General features: G+C 43.0%; 1 protein-coding gene across 1 annotated transcript in view; it reads right to left on the minus strand.

Moving 5' to 3' along the window:
- The window catches only part of PARD3B (par-3 family cell polarity regulator beta), a 972625-nt gene that overhangs the window by 374230 nt on the left and 580927 nt on the right, over nt 1-17468 (minus strand). The window contains exons 13-14 of the mRNA XM_028510082.2: nt 16341-16473; nt 8403-8502 (exon numbers count right to left, since the gene is read on the minus strand). Coding sequence (XP_028365883.1) covers nt 8403-8502; nt 16341-16473 — 233 coding nt within the window. The remainder of the gene's footprint in view (nt 1-8402; nt 8503-16340; nt 16474-17468) is intronic.

Here is a 17468-nt window from a genome sequence, read left to right on the forward strand (position 1 = left end):
TGACAATTTAGACACAAGATACATCAAATGTCTGTTATAGGTTTCCTAGTACTTGTAGTCAATCTCAAAGAATTCTATTTCTGTTGAATATTGTATTTATTTCACTTGAGAATGGAAGGGATTATATAAGGGAATTACAGATGATACCTTATTTCTTGATCTGAAAATACATTATATTTATGTATTTTTTAATAAATTAAATTATAGCTACCTTCTCTTTTGGTACTCTTGTATGTTTAGAAAGTCAATATGGTGGCTCATTTTAATGTACATTCATCTTAACCTTAAACACTGTGAGAAGTCAAAGCAAGTATCCTTGGTGAGTCTGAAAGCACTGAGGCTGAATTTTTCAAACAGGTGGGATTTGACACTATAAACAATAACACAACAACAAAAAATAAACTTTTATGAATGAGAACCTTTCTAAAATGTATAGGAAATCTTGGTTTCTTAACCAAATATACTAAAATAAGTTTAATCTTTCCTTGAAACTCATTAGTCATACATATTTAATATTGCCTTGTAGCAATATTAAAATTAATATGCAGCTATCTTAACATTGCTGAATGAATGAATGAATGAACCTCTGTTATTATAATCAAGTGGGGAGATGAAAAAAGTGCCCGGGACCAGCAGCACAGCGCCGGGCTCAAGAGCACACACGTTACAGCAGGTCTGTCCAGGCCTGAGTCCTGGCTGTGCCACTTACTACCTGTGGGACCAGGGCACATTACTGGACATCTGTGTGCTTTAATTTCCTTACGTATAAAATGGGTATAATGATATTCCCTATCTTTTATCTTGTTAAGAGATACAGTAAGTTAAGATTTGTAAAGATAATAGTGTCTGGCACAGGGTTAGCTCCATAGAAGCTTCTAGGAAACAAATACACAGATAAATAAATAGATCTGCTTTAGCTTCTCAAATGACTGAAAATTTCTGCTTTTTGGGATGTCTAGGCTTTTCAGGTTTTTTTAAAGATTGTATTTATTTATTTTTAGACAGAGTGGGTAGAAGGGAAAAAGAGAGGGAGAGAAATGTCAATGTGTGGTTGCTTCTCACTCACCCCCTACTGGGGACCTGGCCTGCAACCCCGGCATATGCCTTGATTGGGAATTGAACCCCAACCCTTTGGTTTGCAGGCCAGCACTCAATCCACTGGGCCATACCAGGCAGGGCTTGGCTTTTTATAGGTTCTTTGCCTTCTCTGTTTTTTCAGCCTCTGGCTAGGTGTGTGTCTAAGAGCCCTTCTCTACCCCTGTTCAGAAGGGGAAGGGGGTATGCTGGTGAGTGCCCTGCGCTGGGCAGCGAGATGCCAGCATCCACAACTCAGTTTACTAGTTCACAAAATGGGCGGTAATGCATTTACTTTATAAGGTTGTAGTGAGGATTAACAAATTAAATGTGTTAATGCAGACGACAGTGCCTCATATGCAATATGAGCTCAGTAAATGAGCTCTTAATCCTTTTCTTTATTTCCTTGGGTTCGAGTGGTCTTTGAGTGAGGGCCTGAGACACTCTCCAGGGAAGAGATTATACATGTTTTCATGAACATTTATCAAGAAGTTTAAATCTAGTCTTTAGAATTTGAAGCTTTTTTTGCTTCTTTCTTGATGTCTGTCTACATTCTCAATAGATAAGGCCACTTACATATAAAGTGTATTAGATGTGGTATCTATTGAGGGCAAAATATGCCAACTGTGAACAAAAGTCCTTGACCCGCTAGTGCTCTTGCCACTGGCCTAGCATAATAGCAATACTTTAATTGTTTCAGCTCACCTTAAAGAGTTCTGAGGTGCTGTTGTGAATGTAAGGCTCCTTCTGAGCCTTGATGTTGGGAAGCACTTGCCTTTAACTATGTTATCTGCCCTTTATATGTGCTTAGTTTTTCATCCTTTGATCTCTTGCGATGATGATGTGGTTTTAGTGTCAGAAAGACTCATGGCCTTCATAGAATCAGAGACTTCAAGAGCCAGGAGGCATTAAAGGTCACCTCGTCTAACTCTTCATCTAGTAGATAAGACATAGAGACCCAAAGAGGAAGCTGATGTTTCAAGGTCACACAGCTGGCCAGTGGCAAAGTTAGAGACGGTACCGTGGTTTCTTGAACTTTTCCCAGAACCACAGAAACTTGGCCTAAAATGGTGGCCAACCTGAGGCAAAGGTGGTTGTAAATCCTGAATCCAAAGAAATCGAAACTTTCCTGTTAGTATAGGTTTGCTCAGTCTCTTATGCGTCTTCAACTTTAGGTTTGCTTTGGTTTCAGTAGAGTGGTGCATATCACGAAATAAGGGAGAACCAAAGGGTTAATCAAAACAGATGCTGTGTGTTACAGTGAAAGCCTTCAGGGAGAAGGTGTGAGGCCAACAGGGACAGTCCTCGTTCGAACTTAGGTCGCACTGCATTTAAAGCCTTCTGCTCAAGGCAGACTATGGGAATCTACCCACATGAGTAACATACTAGTTATCCCACTTCATTGTCTGAGATTACTTTACTAAACTAGGCAGTAATTGACAAATTAAGAACAAGAACTCAAATTTTTAAATTACTCTTGGGAGACAATTATCGCTGTTCCTATCAGGAAAAAAAAATGTGGCAATGAACTTGATGCAATAACATCAAGTAAGGATCTGTCTTAATAAAGTGAATATTCATTTGTAGAAATGTTGAGAATCAAGGATGGTCAAAGAAAAAAAAAAGCTGCTTTGTACATAGACACATAATAAATATTCATGTATATGTATACCTATATATGCATATGTACATTAACTCAATCCACAGTGATATATATGCCTGCTACCATTGCTTTGAATGCGGGCAAGTGTACTTTGAGAACCTTCAGCAGAAGTATCCCTCTTGCAATGCTACCAACGGGTATAAGGCAAAACAGTGCTGACAGCAGACTGGCAGATATTTAAGGAGGGAGGAAAGTGTGGTGTGAGGCACTGTGTGATTAAAGCCCATGTGGGCACACAGTGCACTTAAACAAGGATGCAGCATTGAATTAGCTCATGAGAAAATATTTTAGACATGTAAGTTAGACTAGCAAAACACTTTCAATTTTAGGCTACATATTACAAGTGTTTCCAGTGGGAGAGTGACACAGTGATTCAAGGTGCAATGTGACATATTTTGGTTTTGAGGGGGTAGCATGTGCTTGTGGCTGAGCTAGCTGTGGTTGCCGTGGGTGCGGTGGGAGGCTGGACACTGACGGCAGGCCAAAGGCACATCTTAGATAAAGGCTGTGTTTTCAGCATGAACAACCAGGGCATCTATCAAATTAGAAGCGATACTCAATGTCAAATTATGCTGCCTGATGAATACATAAAAGTAGCAAGAAACACATGCCAGTGTCCTGAATGCAGGGACAAATCAAGGATGTGAAAGACATGTAAGACCAGCCACAAATGTTCAAGGAGCACTGGCTGAAGTAAACACAGGGGAGGAAGATTTGGAGGGGCATGCCAAAAAATTGCCAGAAGCCTCAGGTGTCCATGAGTAGGCTTCAGCAATGGGCTGCTATTTGTGAGAGTGGATGCAGGTCATGTGGGTGTGTTGTGTGGGGCGGGGTGGGGGTGGGGGGACAGAGAGAGAAGTGAGATAGAAGCAAGATAGAGGGAAACACGAACAAATAGAAAATAAACAAATATCTAAACTGTGAATCAAACTATGCCTTTGCCAGTGTGGTTCACTTGGTTGGAGCATTCCATAAATCGAAAGGTCACGGGTTCGATTCCCAGTGAGGGTTCCATTCCTTCTTTGCGGGTTCAGTCCCCCACTGGGGCACAGACAAGAGGTCCCCCGTTGGAGGGCATATGAGAGGCAATCAATTGATGTTTCTCTGTTGAATTGATGTTTCTCTCCCCATCTCTCTCCCTCCCTTCCTCTCTAAAATCAATAAGCATGTCCTCCAGTGAGGATAAAAAAAATAAAAACAAATTAAATAAACTGTAAATAAAACTCAATAACATTCTGTCTGCTGTTAATTTGCCTGAAACTGTCCCTGAGATATCACAGTAGGAAAATATCTTTCTTTTACATTTGCTAATTTTTTACTTAGACACACATACTCTAAACTTCTGTCTAATAATCATTGACACAATAGTACAAATAAGTTCAGTAAATTCCTGATTTCACTTTGGTTCAAAGTGCACACATCAAGTCGGATCAGATTTGTTTTTCACTGTGCATGCGACAGCAGTTTTCTGCTTCAGAAGATGGGCTCCATCCCTAAAGCGTCACTTTCCCTTTTAGACGGCTTTCAACTTTTATTTATTTATTTATTTTGACAGACAGGACAGCCTCCCAGCCTTGTTTGCTCAGCCATCCTGGATCCCTTCCAATCTTTCCTCCACCCCAAGTTTCACACATCCAAACCCCACTGCTGCTGGTCACCTAGGCAACGAGGCAGCTTGCAGGATGGTGCAGGTCACGAGATCCCAGGAGGGAGAGAGTTTCAAAGCTTTAGATTTGCTCCTTCCAACTCAGAAGTGTCTTTGTCTCTGTTTCTTCCTCTTCAACCATGCTGCTAAGCCCTTCTCTTCTTGTGCCAGTCCCTAGTCCAGTGAGCTTGTCTATGGCTTCTTTCGTCCACTCATCCCCCACAATCCAACTCACTTGACTTGATATTGTCATCCAGGCTTGAAACCCTTCAGTGCTTCTCCACTGCTCTCTGGAGAGACATGGTGTGCACGGAGCATGACGGACAATGCCCTTCCCACTGATTCTTCCTCCAGATACCATATGCTTCAGCCGTACTGAACACACCCTGCATTTCCCTTTCCCATTCACTTGGTTTTCCAAACCTAAATTGCCCTTCCCACCGCTTCTGTGCCCAGTAAGCCCCTTTCTATTCTCCCAGGAGCCATTTCAACACTACTTCTCCTGTAAAACCTTCCTCGATGCCTGCAGGCAAGGTTAGTGACCCATCCCTCTGGCTTCCAACAGCATTTTGTATCTAATGCTCAGCAGGCAGGCTGCTTCCTGATGATCTGTGTGTCTGTCTCTTCAAGGGGAGACGGCACTCCTCCCGGGCAGAGGTGTTCTCCAATCTGTTTGAGGTCCGCCTTGCCTCGCTTGGAGCTCCATAAACACTTTTGAAAGGATGAGGGAGCAAATTAATTACTTAATGAACTAATACTATGGAAAAATAAAAAAAAAGAATGAAGCCTGAGATAATAACATAATTCTGATTGAAAGGAGATGACCATTGACTGTTAGGAGGGCAATCCTGGTAAAGTGGTGAGAACAGAAACCTAAACACAGGGGTTAGGGAGCAAGAAGGGGCAAAAGAAACAAAAGTTGCTGTTTCAAATCATGTAATAAACATTTATAGCAGTCAGGGCTGATAGAAGCTGTTTTTCAAGATCATGGAGGAGAGAGCTTTACTAAAAGGCCGGGGGCTGAGGGGGAAGTTTGTGGACACATTGAAGCATCCAAAATGGCAGATGCTAATTCTCAATAATTCTGTCTCTGTAACCTCTCTGAACTCTAACTCACTCTCTCTCTCTCTCTCTCTCCCTTGAAGGTTGTTTATCTTCGTAGCGTACGCAACTAGTTCGGTATTAACAAAAGGGAAGTGAGAAAACTGGCTGAGCCTGATGATGACACTGGGAAAGTAGGGTTTCCCAGTATCTCCAGGGAATAGCGGCCATCGCTCTGCCAAACGGATCAACCTCTGAGTGGGTGGGAAAGACTGGCTTTCCAGTCACCCCAAGGAACACAGACAGCATCCCCTGGGTTAATGGGGAACGATGGACAGGTTAAGGGGGAAGTCCTTTCACCTGAGGCCTGTGCAGTAGAAGCCAAAAAACGGCGACTGCAAAGGAAGGAGACAGACCTGGGAAACAGACTGGGTAGGAGAAAGGCACAGAACCCAGCAGATCCAGGGAAGAGACTGGATAGTTTGAGAGAAAGCTTAACCCTTCCCAAACCCAAGGAAATACAGAGAGACTTAACAAAGGTCCATGTCTGTTTGGCAGCTACACAAGCCAAAGTGCAATGCCCACATCTGGCCAGACAGGGCGGGAACAGAGGCTAAGCTGGACTGCTGGAGCCCCAGACACCAGGGAGTGGCATGGCAGCTCTGGGCCCCAGCTTCTCCCTGAGCCCAGTGGGTGAGGTGCGGTGTAGCTGGGGGCAGTGAATGCGATCCACCAGCTGAAGGAAGTGCCTCACTGAGTGCAGCAGCCTGTCCTTCCTTCCTCCCTCCCTCCCTCCCTCTTTCTTTTCTTTCTTTTCTTTTCTTTCTTTCTCTCTTTCTTTCTTTCTTTCTTTCTTTCTTTCTTTCTTTCTTTCTTTCTTTCTTTCTTTCTTTCTTTCTTTCTTTCTTTCTTTCTATATTTATTTATTTGTTTTTAGAGGGGAAAGGAGGGAGAGAGAGGAAAACATTGATGCTAGAGAAACATCAATCAGTTGCCTCTAGTATGCCCCACATGGGAGACCTGGCCCACAACCCAGGCACGTGCCCTGACTGGGAATCCAACTAGACCTTTTGGTTTGCAGGGTGATACCCAGGCCACTGAGCCGCACCCGTCAGGGCCCGCAGCAGCCTTTTCAAAGGCACTGTGATATATTGCCATGATAGCTTAAATTCCTCCTTCGTAACTGTCCCTGAAATTCCTTTCTCGCGTCACAACAAGAACCTATTTCCAGACCATGCCAGGGCAGACCCAGTCTTTCTCTGGTGACAACCTGAAGGCTTCTCCCCATCCTCCCTGGGGCCAGTCCTCAGTGCCTTTCACTGTGATTGCCTCAGAAGGTATCCCAAGCACCTGCGGTTTTAGTAAATATTAGCCCTCCTCCATTTGCCTAACCCATGTTCACACAGCTAAGACCTGGGTCATATCATGCTACCGCCTTATCGGGCTGAAACCCTGCCTGCTGGAAGCCTGCAGCAAGATTTTACTGTCTAATGAATGAATCTGTGTCCCTCATCCTTGCATCTAGGCTTCGTCCTCTGGCCGATCAGCCACGATACGCGTTGCCCAGATCAGCTAACTTTCCCACCGCCGGGCTGCTCCCGTTACCCTGCTTTCTCCCTGAGATTCCCTTTCTCCCTGGGCTCATCTCAGGTCCACCTCCCGCTCACATGTTAAGATTCAGTTCGCAGGTCACATTTTCCCACAACGTTTCCTCTTCTGCTCTAGCTGGAGGCATTCTCCTCTGCCTGGGGTGTTCAGAGCATTTCACTTACACGTCTTGGTAAACGCCACTTTGTCCCTTGTGTTCTACTTGTCACTTTTACCTGTGAGCCTTCCATCTTCTTGCGGGTGTGGTTTGAAAACTGACCCTTCTTCACTGTATCCCAGCAGTTTTGCATGTATACTCACGATAAACACTGAAGTAACGTATACAATTATTTTTAAATGGAATTTTTAATGCCACCAGTCTGCCATGTTTGATTCAGGATTGAGGCAGGAAATGGAAATGAATGAACCAAATTAAATATGTCCAGATATTCTTTCAAGAAACCCCTGGATGTACTGACTGATCTGGCACATTATTGCGATTATGAATCTAGTTTGTGAAGTTGTCTTTGAGCAAGACAGCTGACTTCAGACATGTAGGAAGCAGACAGGCAAAGGCAGGGAAGCTCCCAGCTAGTAAACTTAGCTGTACCCTTGTTGTGTTGCTTTATTTCTAGCAGACTGCGATAAAAGGTGTAATAGGAATAACACTAGCATGGCTGCAAGGAAAACGAAAAAAACATTTCACAGGATTATCATGGGACATAGAATGGAATAAAATACACAGTTTTTAACAGCCATAATAAATACAGAAAATAGCAAAGGGGCAATTTAATGATTTTTAAAACTCATCAGAAGAACAAAATCTATGAATTCCACTAGTCAAACAGTGTGTATGCTTAGTAAATCTCTTTCTTTCATGCTCGTGTGAGTCTAAAAAACATTGATTTTTTTTTGGTTTCTATTACTGAATGCACATAACATTGGGCACTTTTCAATATTTTAGATTATATATGGTATTGCTTTAATTTTTAGATTCCATTAATTTTCCTGGAACAGCTATTTTAAAAATACCTTTAGGGTTTGCCAATTATAAACAAAGGAAAAAAACCCCAAGAATGATATCTTTTCAGTTTTGTTTTATACCTCCCCACATTTTTCTTTGAGGTCTACTGTTCTAGTTTTTAAATGGACAAAAGAAATTTCAGCAATTTTGTTAAATATTTTATAATATGATGAATCTATATATAACACATTCCAGTAAGCAAAATACAGACCATCGAAGCTTTCAGATATGAGAAGCTTTCACTGGGAAGGAATGACAGACCCTAGGAGATTCCCATTCTAGAAAGAAATAGAGTTACAATGAGGGTGCTGGGTTTTCCCAGGAAACCCACAACAAGGAACATCCATGGCCTATCCTTTCACCGATACCTGTGGCTGTAATCTTCCAGGCCCAGCTCCAGAACGCCATGTGGTGGCGGAGAAGGCGGTGCTGCGCTCTCGGCCCATCCGTCACTGGGCAGCAGTGGCTCTGTGCACGAAGAACAAACGAAGCTGTCATAAACTGGAGGCAGAACGGTTCAGTGCCTGGTTTTGCTTCAGCCCAACTCTCAGGCACAATTTTCACCAACACATAAGCCAACCTTGAAACAAGTAAGTCCGCATTTGGAACGGAAGGGTTTGCAGGAGCGCTAATGCAGCCTGTCCCAGGAAACCTGAGTCCGCTAATATGTTTTTATGCTGGTGACCTGCTGGCAACTCGTGGCAAGTCCATGCATCCTCGCTGCCTTTTCCAACTCAGGAAAGGCTGACACACATTCATTACTTGTGATTTGTGGAAGATTAACAAAGCCGTTTCTTTCATGACAATAGCTTTGTAAACAAGACTCCATAATGAATGCTCTGGATTATATGGTGATTTAAGCATTTGCCTTAATGACAAAAACTACTTAAAAAATCATGAGATACATTATATCTACTAACCATTTAGACACAGCAGAGGGAAAAATGTTCTTTTTGCGTGTGTTTCATAATCAAAAACCCCTGGGTTTGAGGCCTGGGGAGCAAAAGAGTAGGGTCTGAATTTTGGTTTTCCCACTCACCAAAAACACGTACTTTTTCAGCCTATCCTAAAAAAAAAAAACTGGACAGGTGTCCTGAATATTATTGTGGAGATCTTTTTTGTGTATCAGTGTGCTAAGTAACCTGTACATTATGTCATTTAATGCTTATTTTAAACAACAATATTAAATAATGTATAAAAAGCATTAGTGAGCACCCTGGGTAAGAGTATAGTGTGTGTGGCAAGACTGCATGCTTTCAATCATGGCTCCGAATACTATTTTAAGTTGGGCAAATTGGCCCAGCTTCTGTGAGTCTTGGATTTTAGGTCTATAAGGTAGGGATAAGAATACCTTTATTGGAGGAGTATGAAGATTACATAAGATGGTGTATATCCAAGCAGTGATTTATAAATGCAAAGTGCTAATAAACTAATAAAGGATTTATTATTCTATATATCATGAACTCTAGCTTATAGCTATAACAGTCAGAGAGATGGTAAAAAATGAACTCTATGTGTTCTTGATTTCTGGGACAAGAAGTCTCTTTGTCCTTGAAAAGTGCTGCTGGTGACAGAACTCTGACTTGCCCATGTCAGGTGTGATGGTCAATTTCATGTGTCAGCTTGCCTGGGCCATGGGGCATGTAGATTTTTGTCGCACACTATTCTGGGTGTCTCTGAGAAACTGTGTTTTGGGTGAGATTGACACTTAAATCAGCAGACAGAGTAAAGGAGAGTGCCCTCCCTAATGTGGGTTGGCCTCATCCAATCAGTTGAAGGCTTGAATAGAACAAACAATACTAACTTTTTTGAGTAGAAGAGAATTCTTCCTTGACCTCCTTCAAACTGGGACATCAGCTTTTTCCTGCCCTCGGCCTCACACTGAAACATCAACTCTTTCTGGGTCTTGAGACTTTGGCTCTTTAGACTGGAACTGCCTCATGGGCTCTCCCAGATCTCCAGCTTGTCACCTCGCCTCAAAGATCTTAGGACTCGCCTGTCTGTCTCCATAAATGAATGGGCCAATACCTTATAATCTCTCTCTCTCTCTCTCTCCCCCTCTCTCTCCCTCTCTTTCTCTCTCTCTCTCTCACTCACACACACACACACACACACACACACACACCCCTGGCAAGAACTTGCTCCAAGCTTTGCCCCAGGGAACAGTATAAGATGGAGGTGGTTCTCCAGCAATGCTGACATGGCCTTGGGAATGAGGCTTCAGGCAGGAATCTGATACCTGAGATGACCAGGGCACAGAAGCATAATGACCAAAGGTGACCAGCACTGTCCCCCTGCACTGCCCTCCTCTCCCAGTAGCCAGTTGTTTGGTAATCCGACGGCCATCAGGCAGCCAGAGACTCGCTGAGAGAAGCCGAGCAGAAGGACTACAATGCAAACTGGGGACCGGTGACATACTGGGACTGCGTCTTCCCTGCAGGCTCTGATTTCTCTACCCTCAAATTCTCAGTCCATTTTCCATGCTGGGGGTTACCATGATGCCTATGACCATGTAACTTCAGTGCTCAGAAACATTTCAGTTAAGCAACGGCCTACAGAATAAGGTCTGTGTCCCTGGTTGCCACTTTCATCTCCACTACACATTAGCCACCTAAGATTCCACACTACTCCCCAGCCACAAGCCTGGGCTTTTCTGCTACATGTTTTGGCTTATATCATTGCAAAGCTTACTCCACCAATCAAAGCCTCACCCTTCTCCCAATGTCCGCCTCAAGTACTGCTTTCTCTATGAAACTTTCACCATTGCCCTGAGACCTGCCAATACTTCTGTAACAGTGGCAGAGAATAGTGGTGCTCCCTGTGTCTGTGCTCCTCCTTCCTTCCTGGGCACACACCTAGATCTGAGACCCCATATCCCTGCCCTCTTTGTAATTGGACTAGATCTTACCAATAGAATGTGAGTTACTATCGTGAATGTCATGTGACCCCAGTCTCAATGGAGAGGAAAGGGTGCACCTTCTCTAGCATCTCTCTCTTCTCACCTACCAGCTCCAAGCACAGGTACAGGAGGCCCTAGAAGGTGGCCCAGCTACCAGTGGAAGGAGCCCGAGTCCCTTAGTCTCAGCATAGAGCACATCCCCCTGCCTCCTGCTGCTAAACCTGATTGGGCTGTGATTTGAGTAAAGAAAACAGAAACAGACTCATCGATATAGACAAAAGACTAGTGGTTGCCAGAGGAGAGGGGCGTGGGAGGCTGTGTGAAGAAGGTGAAGGGGTTGGGAAGTATGGATTGGCAGTTTACAGAACAGCCACAGGGCTGTAAAGTACGGCATAGGGAACACGGTCAATGGTATTGTGGTAACTGTATGGCAGCAGGTGGGTACTGGAAACATTGGGGGAAATACTTTGTAAAGCACAGGATTATCTAACCACTATGCTATACTCCTGAAGCTAATACAGAATAATATTAAAGGTAAACTACAATTAAACAAATAAAAAATTAAAAGAAATATAATTTCTCTGTCTTAAGAAATATACTCTGTCTTAATCCACTGACATTTGGGTTTATCTATTAATATTTTGGAAAATAATTTCTGTATAACATTTATGACATGCTGCTTTTGCGATGAGATAAGCTATTAGTTTATCATCCATTTATTGATATTTACTTCTTTTTCTCCTCTTCCATCTCTTCTTCAGCATCTTCTCTGGCCAATTTAAGCTTTATTATAGTGATTATTCTTAGTTTTTAATTCATTTACATGAACAACCTATTTATTTTTAAGGCAGTGATAGGAATAGAAGGTAAATATCTTTTTTGTTGATTCTTTGTCTTTGGTACATTGTTAAACAATGTAATCAGAGGTTATAAGAAATATATATATATATTTTTTCTGGGTCTTGATGTTCATTCTACAATTGTGGGCAAAAGCACGTTTATAGTTTATTTTCACATGCAAAACAATGCAACAGTTAATAAGTAATAAAACAAGAATAGACTGTGTTCCACACACTCACAACTGCGATCCTGCTTTTGCCCCACCCCTGTGCACGTGTGCCTGTGAATGCTGATAATGCACTCTGTGGTCCCTACTCCTCTGATGACCAAATGACCTTTACCGTTTCAACATCTTGTACTCTTACTTGTTACAAAGAGTCCCCCCTTCCAGGGCAAGATCAGAAAAAAAAATGAGTAAAAGCATGGTGACTTTAGACAATAGCTAGGTGAGCTAACACTCTGGTTGAAAACCTGCCCACCCTCTCTGCCTCGTACCTGAGGTTGCTTTACACACAGCCACGCCCATTCACTGATGTCCTGCCTACAGCTGGCAGACTTAAGGAGTGACAACAGAGACTCTCTGGCCCCCAAAGCCTAAAAGCCTACTGTCTGGCCCTTCACAGCCAACGTTTGCTGACCCCTGCTTTAGACTGTTCTTGACACGAACAGCAGTGCCTTCATCTTGGCATCCCTGACCGTGTGTTCTGCACAGCGGAGGCATCCAAAAACATCAGTCAGTCTGAAAAGTGTAATTCAACTTTTGGTCCCCACTGTAGAGGTGGGGCCTTACATACTATGGAGGGGTAGATATAGGCTGGTTCCCAAGAAAAGACACGTTAGGGATCATCATCCTCATATGTGTTTCCTCCGAGGACCCCAGGAAACATGGATTCAGTGGGACAGCACTTAGAATTAAACGTTTGATTTGGGGTAGGGGTCAAAGGCTTCAAGGAGACCTCGGTGGGTGACCCTGGGCAGACTTTGGGCAATGAGGGACTGAGGCAGGGGCCGGGGTGAGCATGAGCAGAAAGGGGGGGAGTGGGAGCAGGGCATGGGAGGGCGACGAGAGAGGTGACGAGAGCCGCAAAAGGAGAGGTCAAAACGAACTGGAGGCAAACTGCGCTTAGGCTATCGCGTGGCATGCGGTGAGATCTGCCAGCCAGATTCTTCCGAGAATACAGTGTTGGTGGACTTCATTACCATTCAAACGCCTAATAGGATTTTACACTAACCCCCCGGGATGCCACCTTCATCCTTATTACCATCTTGGCACACCACACTTTTTCCACTGCGGGCACTGCTAGCAATTCCCCAACACAAATGTGAATTTTATGGTGTTACAATTTCTACAAATGTTAGTTCTAAAAATGCCTTTTCTGTGTAACAGCTTGACAGGAATATGTATGTATAAAAAATAACCGTGGAACTGTGGGTGGTATGCACTATTATTACGAAAATAGATGGAACACAGCGTATCAACATTGGGTTTTTAAATACACAAAGGAAAGGGAAAAAGGGAAGAAAAAAAAGTTAATGTTTTGGCTGTAACAGTTCCTCTTCTCACTAGACATTACATTTTGCCAAATCAATCTTGTTTGTCTAAAAGAGCTCCTTTAAAAAGTTGGCTTTGGTGAATCAACAGTCACTCAGGTTTTATGAGTCTTAGTGGCCTGTCACCACCTCCCATGCATCTGACACTCAGGAACGCTCAATGATTCTCAATGTTTCAAAGGTTATGAATATTACAAAGAGGTGATGATCGTGGCATTCTTCTAGAGCAGCATGTTTATAAATTCTGCTCTCTATTTTTTGCCTCTAAGTCAATAGGCTTATATAACAAGTAAGAAAATTTTATCTACTGGCCTCTTACAATTAAAGTTTAATGAGTTTATGCCTTTATAGGCCTCGTTCTTATAACATAGTATATCACAGATACCTAAGAAAATAACAACGTAGATGCTTTTGGATTTTTAAGAAATGACATTTATTGAGTCACTTCTTGAAAGAGCTGGATTTTTTTTTTAATGTTTACTGTAGAAAACGGAGGGCAGGGCAGGGAGGGTGGAAGGAACCCTGTAGGCAGCTGATCTGCCTGGGTTTTTCATCGGTGGGAACACCGCCCCACCTGGGCCCACGTCGCAGGAGGAAGAGACAGAACCTCCTAGGGGTCGTGTGTGGCCACGGACGCCTACAGAACTCCACTTATTCAGTGTGAGTACAAACTCTGAACACTCTATTGACATTCCAAAATATCACTCCATTATGTTTTTAGCACATTGTTTTGAGTATACTGTATTATTTAAAAATTTTTTCTGGTTGCAGTCCTACACTTCATTTAGTTCCACAGCTTCATTATTTTAGTCTTTGTTATTCTTCCTAGATATCATCAACTTCCTTGAATATTTCAATGTCCTCTAAAAATATACTGTGTAATTATCATTTCGGCATCAATATTTTATAGATAGTGAAAGTGAAACAAGATAGGAGTAACGCACCCAATGTTCCTGTGGATGTAACTGGTACAATTAGGAATAAAATCCTGAACTTGGATGGTTGCTGAACATGTTGCTTGAGAATTAAATGACAACCCAATTGTATTAAGGCTGGATATTTTAATATGGTCATGGTGTGGAGAAGGCTGTTTTGCTCTATGGAAAACTAGCCGTCCCTTCCCCAGATTCTCCTGCTGCTGGGACTTAAAATCGCAGGAGGAGATCTTACTTTGTAAAGGAAAATTTTAATTTTTAAGAAGAGGCATAGTGACTCTGGCTGGTGTGGCTCAGTGGATTGAGCACCAGCCTGAAAAACCAAAGGGCTGCAGGTTCGATTCCCAGTCAGTGCATGTGCCTGGGTTATGGGCCAGGTCCCCAGTAGGCGGCATATGAGAAGCAACCACACAGTGATGTTTCTCTCCCTCTCTTTCTCCCTTCCTTCCCCTTTGTCTAAAAATAAATAAAATCTTTAAAAATATATAGTAAGTTGATAGTTGGTGTCTTCATTTGAGCTAATGATAAAACATTAGATTGACATGAGTAAATGCAGAACCTTTCTTTCAGAACACACCATTTCCCCAACTACTCTGAATAAATGTAGGGTTTTTAAAAAAAAAACAATTAATAAGAGACATACTGAGCATTTCTTCATCTGATAAAAAGTGAAGTCTGCTTCTAATGGGCATTTTTAGTATCAGGTAAAAGGATTTCAACAGTTTCAAGGGACCAAGTGAGACAGGGCCCGTGCTGAGGTGCAGGGAGTGAGCCTGAGTCAGACAGACAGGAGTTGAATCCAGGCTCTGTGTGGGTCAAGTGTGTGGTCTTGGGTTCATTGTTTATTCTCTCTGACTTTCTTCATCTGTGAAAGGAGGATAATAATATTACCCACTTCGAGGGTGTATGTAAATTGCTTAGCACAGTAGCTAACAGCCAGTACACAGTAGGTGGCCACAGCTGCTGCTACCACTCACCCTGACACGGAGGAATTCAGAGGGAGGAACAGCATCCCACCCCGATGGAACAATTTAATCTACGGAGACCTCAGTACTAATCTCAGAGTTGAGAAACTGTTCCCACACACTTAACTTCTGGTAACGTCTCAAGTGTAAATATGGGACTGATTACATAAACAACTCCATTCAACAGATCACTGCGCAACTACTGAGTGTGCTACTGTAGACTATTCAAGGACACAGTGAGGTGTGCATAATGTGTTATTAATTAAAAAGCAATTTCTTAAACATTATATATAGTATATTCACTTCCATTTCACTTTATATACACATATTGTGTGAACGAAAGACTTGAAATATATACATAAAATGTTATTGATTAGTATCTTTGACAGAAATATGTCTAACACTGAATTTCCTTTTTATTGTTTCTCTCTTTTTTTTGTAATGAATATGTATTGCTTTTACAATACAATGAAAGTTATTACAGAAAGGGGATTCGGGGAAATCGAAGACTTTTCTTGGTGACCTGAAGTATAGTTTTCAAAGCACAAAGAATGGACGCCCAGTGTTTTCTGTCCGGAGCTCGGCTGGAAATGGGGCCCATGGCAGGTTGTGAGGGAAGGACAGCACCGTGAGGCCGTGACAGGGACGCCCCACTGTCCCCGAGGGGCCTCGGTTCACTGGACTCACCGCACTGGTCCTGGAACTCAGGATAACTCTGTGAATCATGTGATCGCCACTGAATGATTTAATACCAGTCCACACATTTTTTTAAGTTTAGTAATTTATACTTCTTAACTTCCAATATTAAAAGACTGTAAAAAAAATAACAGTTGCCATTTCGCTTCTCCAGGCATGGTTTGTTTTACACATAACCCTCCGTGTTTGGGGCATCAAGCACAGAAACTGTCACTGAAGCTGGAGCCAGTGCCAGGAATCTGCTTCTCACTTCTGAGTCAGTTCTCCCACCCACCTCTCTGTTCACGACTTGGAGTAACAAAGTCTGCACTTACTTTAATTAACTCCCCTTTGTTTCTTTGTTTCTTCCTTTTTTAAAAATGGAAACACACTGGTGTTTGCTCACACCATGCGAGTGGATGAAAATGGATAGACCCTTACCTCTCTGTCTGTCTGGCGGACTGTACGTGCTAAACGGAGGCAGCGTGCCATTATCCGTTCTTCTGTAGGCGGGCACAGCATTTTGACAGTTCTCAAAGCATGGCTTAGAAAATGCCCCACACTCTGCAGCCTCCTACGGGATGGAAATAAAAGTTACATTTGTGTTTTAACTGTGCCCCAACTCGGTCAATGAAAGCAAAGCAAAAACACGATCAATGTATTAATAATCATTCGAGAGTCTATTGGATATAAATCCTCGATCGGGGAAAATCAAAACGCACCTGTGAGTTAAAACATCCTTTGATACGAAATAAAAAACACTGACAATGGGGTGTTAGGACTAGCAGTGCTGATAGCCAACACAAAAGAGGGTTAACTTTATTATTCTCCCTCCCCCCCACCCCCACCCCCACTCCACTTACAACTGGCTTCTTTCAATTTTTCTTCCATCTGGGAGTACAGCTTGCGGCAGTGTCAACACAAGAATACAGTTCATGCCAAGGACGTTTCTCTGCCAACCAGCTGGTTCCCCTCTCTCCCTGTCGCCTAAGTGCACATGCTGCAGGACAAGTCAGAACCCATGCACGGTTGCCACTGAAATGTCACGAGTGTGTCCCACTGCTGACACTGGGTCCCTTGGCCAGGAGCTTAAAACAAAGTGCTGTGACAATGCCAGGCTGTGGTCCTCCTGAGACATTTTTCTTTGTTTTCCCCTTATGTCTCCCTCCTATTTTGAATTTCGGTAAACAAATTGAAAGTGGCCTTAAAACTGCTTATCCAGAATAACATTCCCCAAGCCCTGTTCCACAGGTGTGGGAGAAGCCATAGGAGGGGCTGATTAGAGAGAGCTATCTGCTCAAGAAGAACGAGCCACAGAGGACTGGGTTTTGTTCTGGCGCACACTGAGTGTCTTCCTAACAGATTTCAAGGGAGTCACTTGGAAGCCATCTCTCGGCTGTGCCCTCGACCACGTATGAGAGGAACGTGCCACGAACAGAAACGAAGATCCGAGCCCCCAGCCTCTCTCCTTCTGAGAAAGGCATTTGGCCCAAACCACGCGTGTGATTTATACTTTCCTTTTCAGTTCCAAAAACTCAGTATTGTGCTAGTTAAACAAAATAGTTAGAA

This window comes from Phyllostomus discolor, chromosome 4, assembly GCF_004126475.2.
Source record: "Phyllostomus discolor isolate MPI-MPIP mPhyDis1 chromosome 4, mPhyDis1.pri.v3, whole genome shotgun sequence".
Lineage (NCBI taxonomy): Eukaryota > Metazoa > Chordata > Mammalia > Chiroptera > Phyllostomidae > Phyllostomus > Phyllostomus discolor.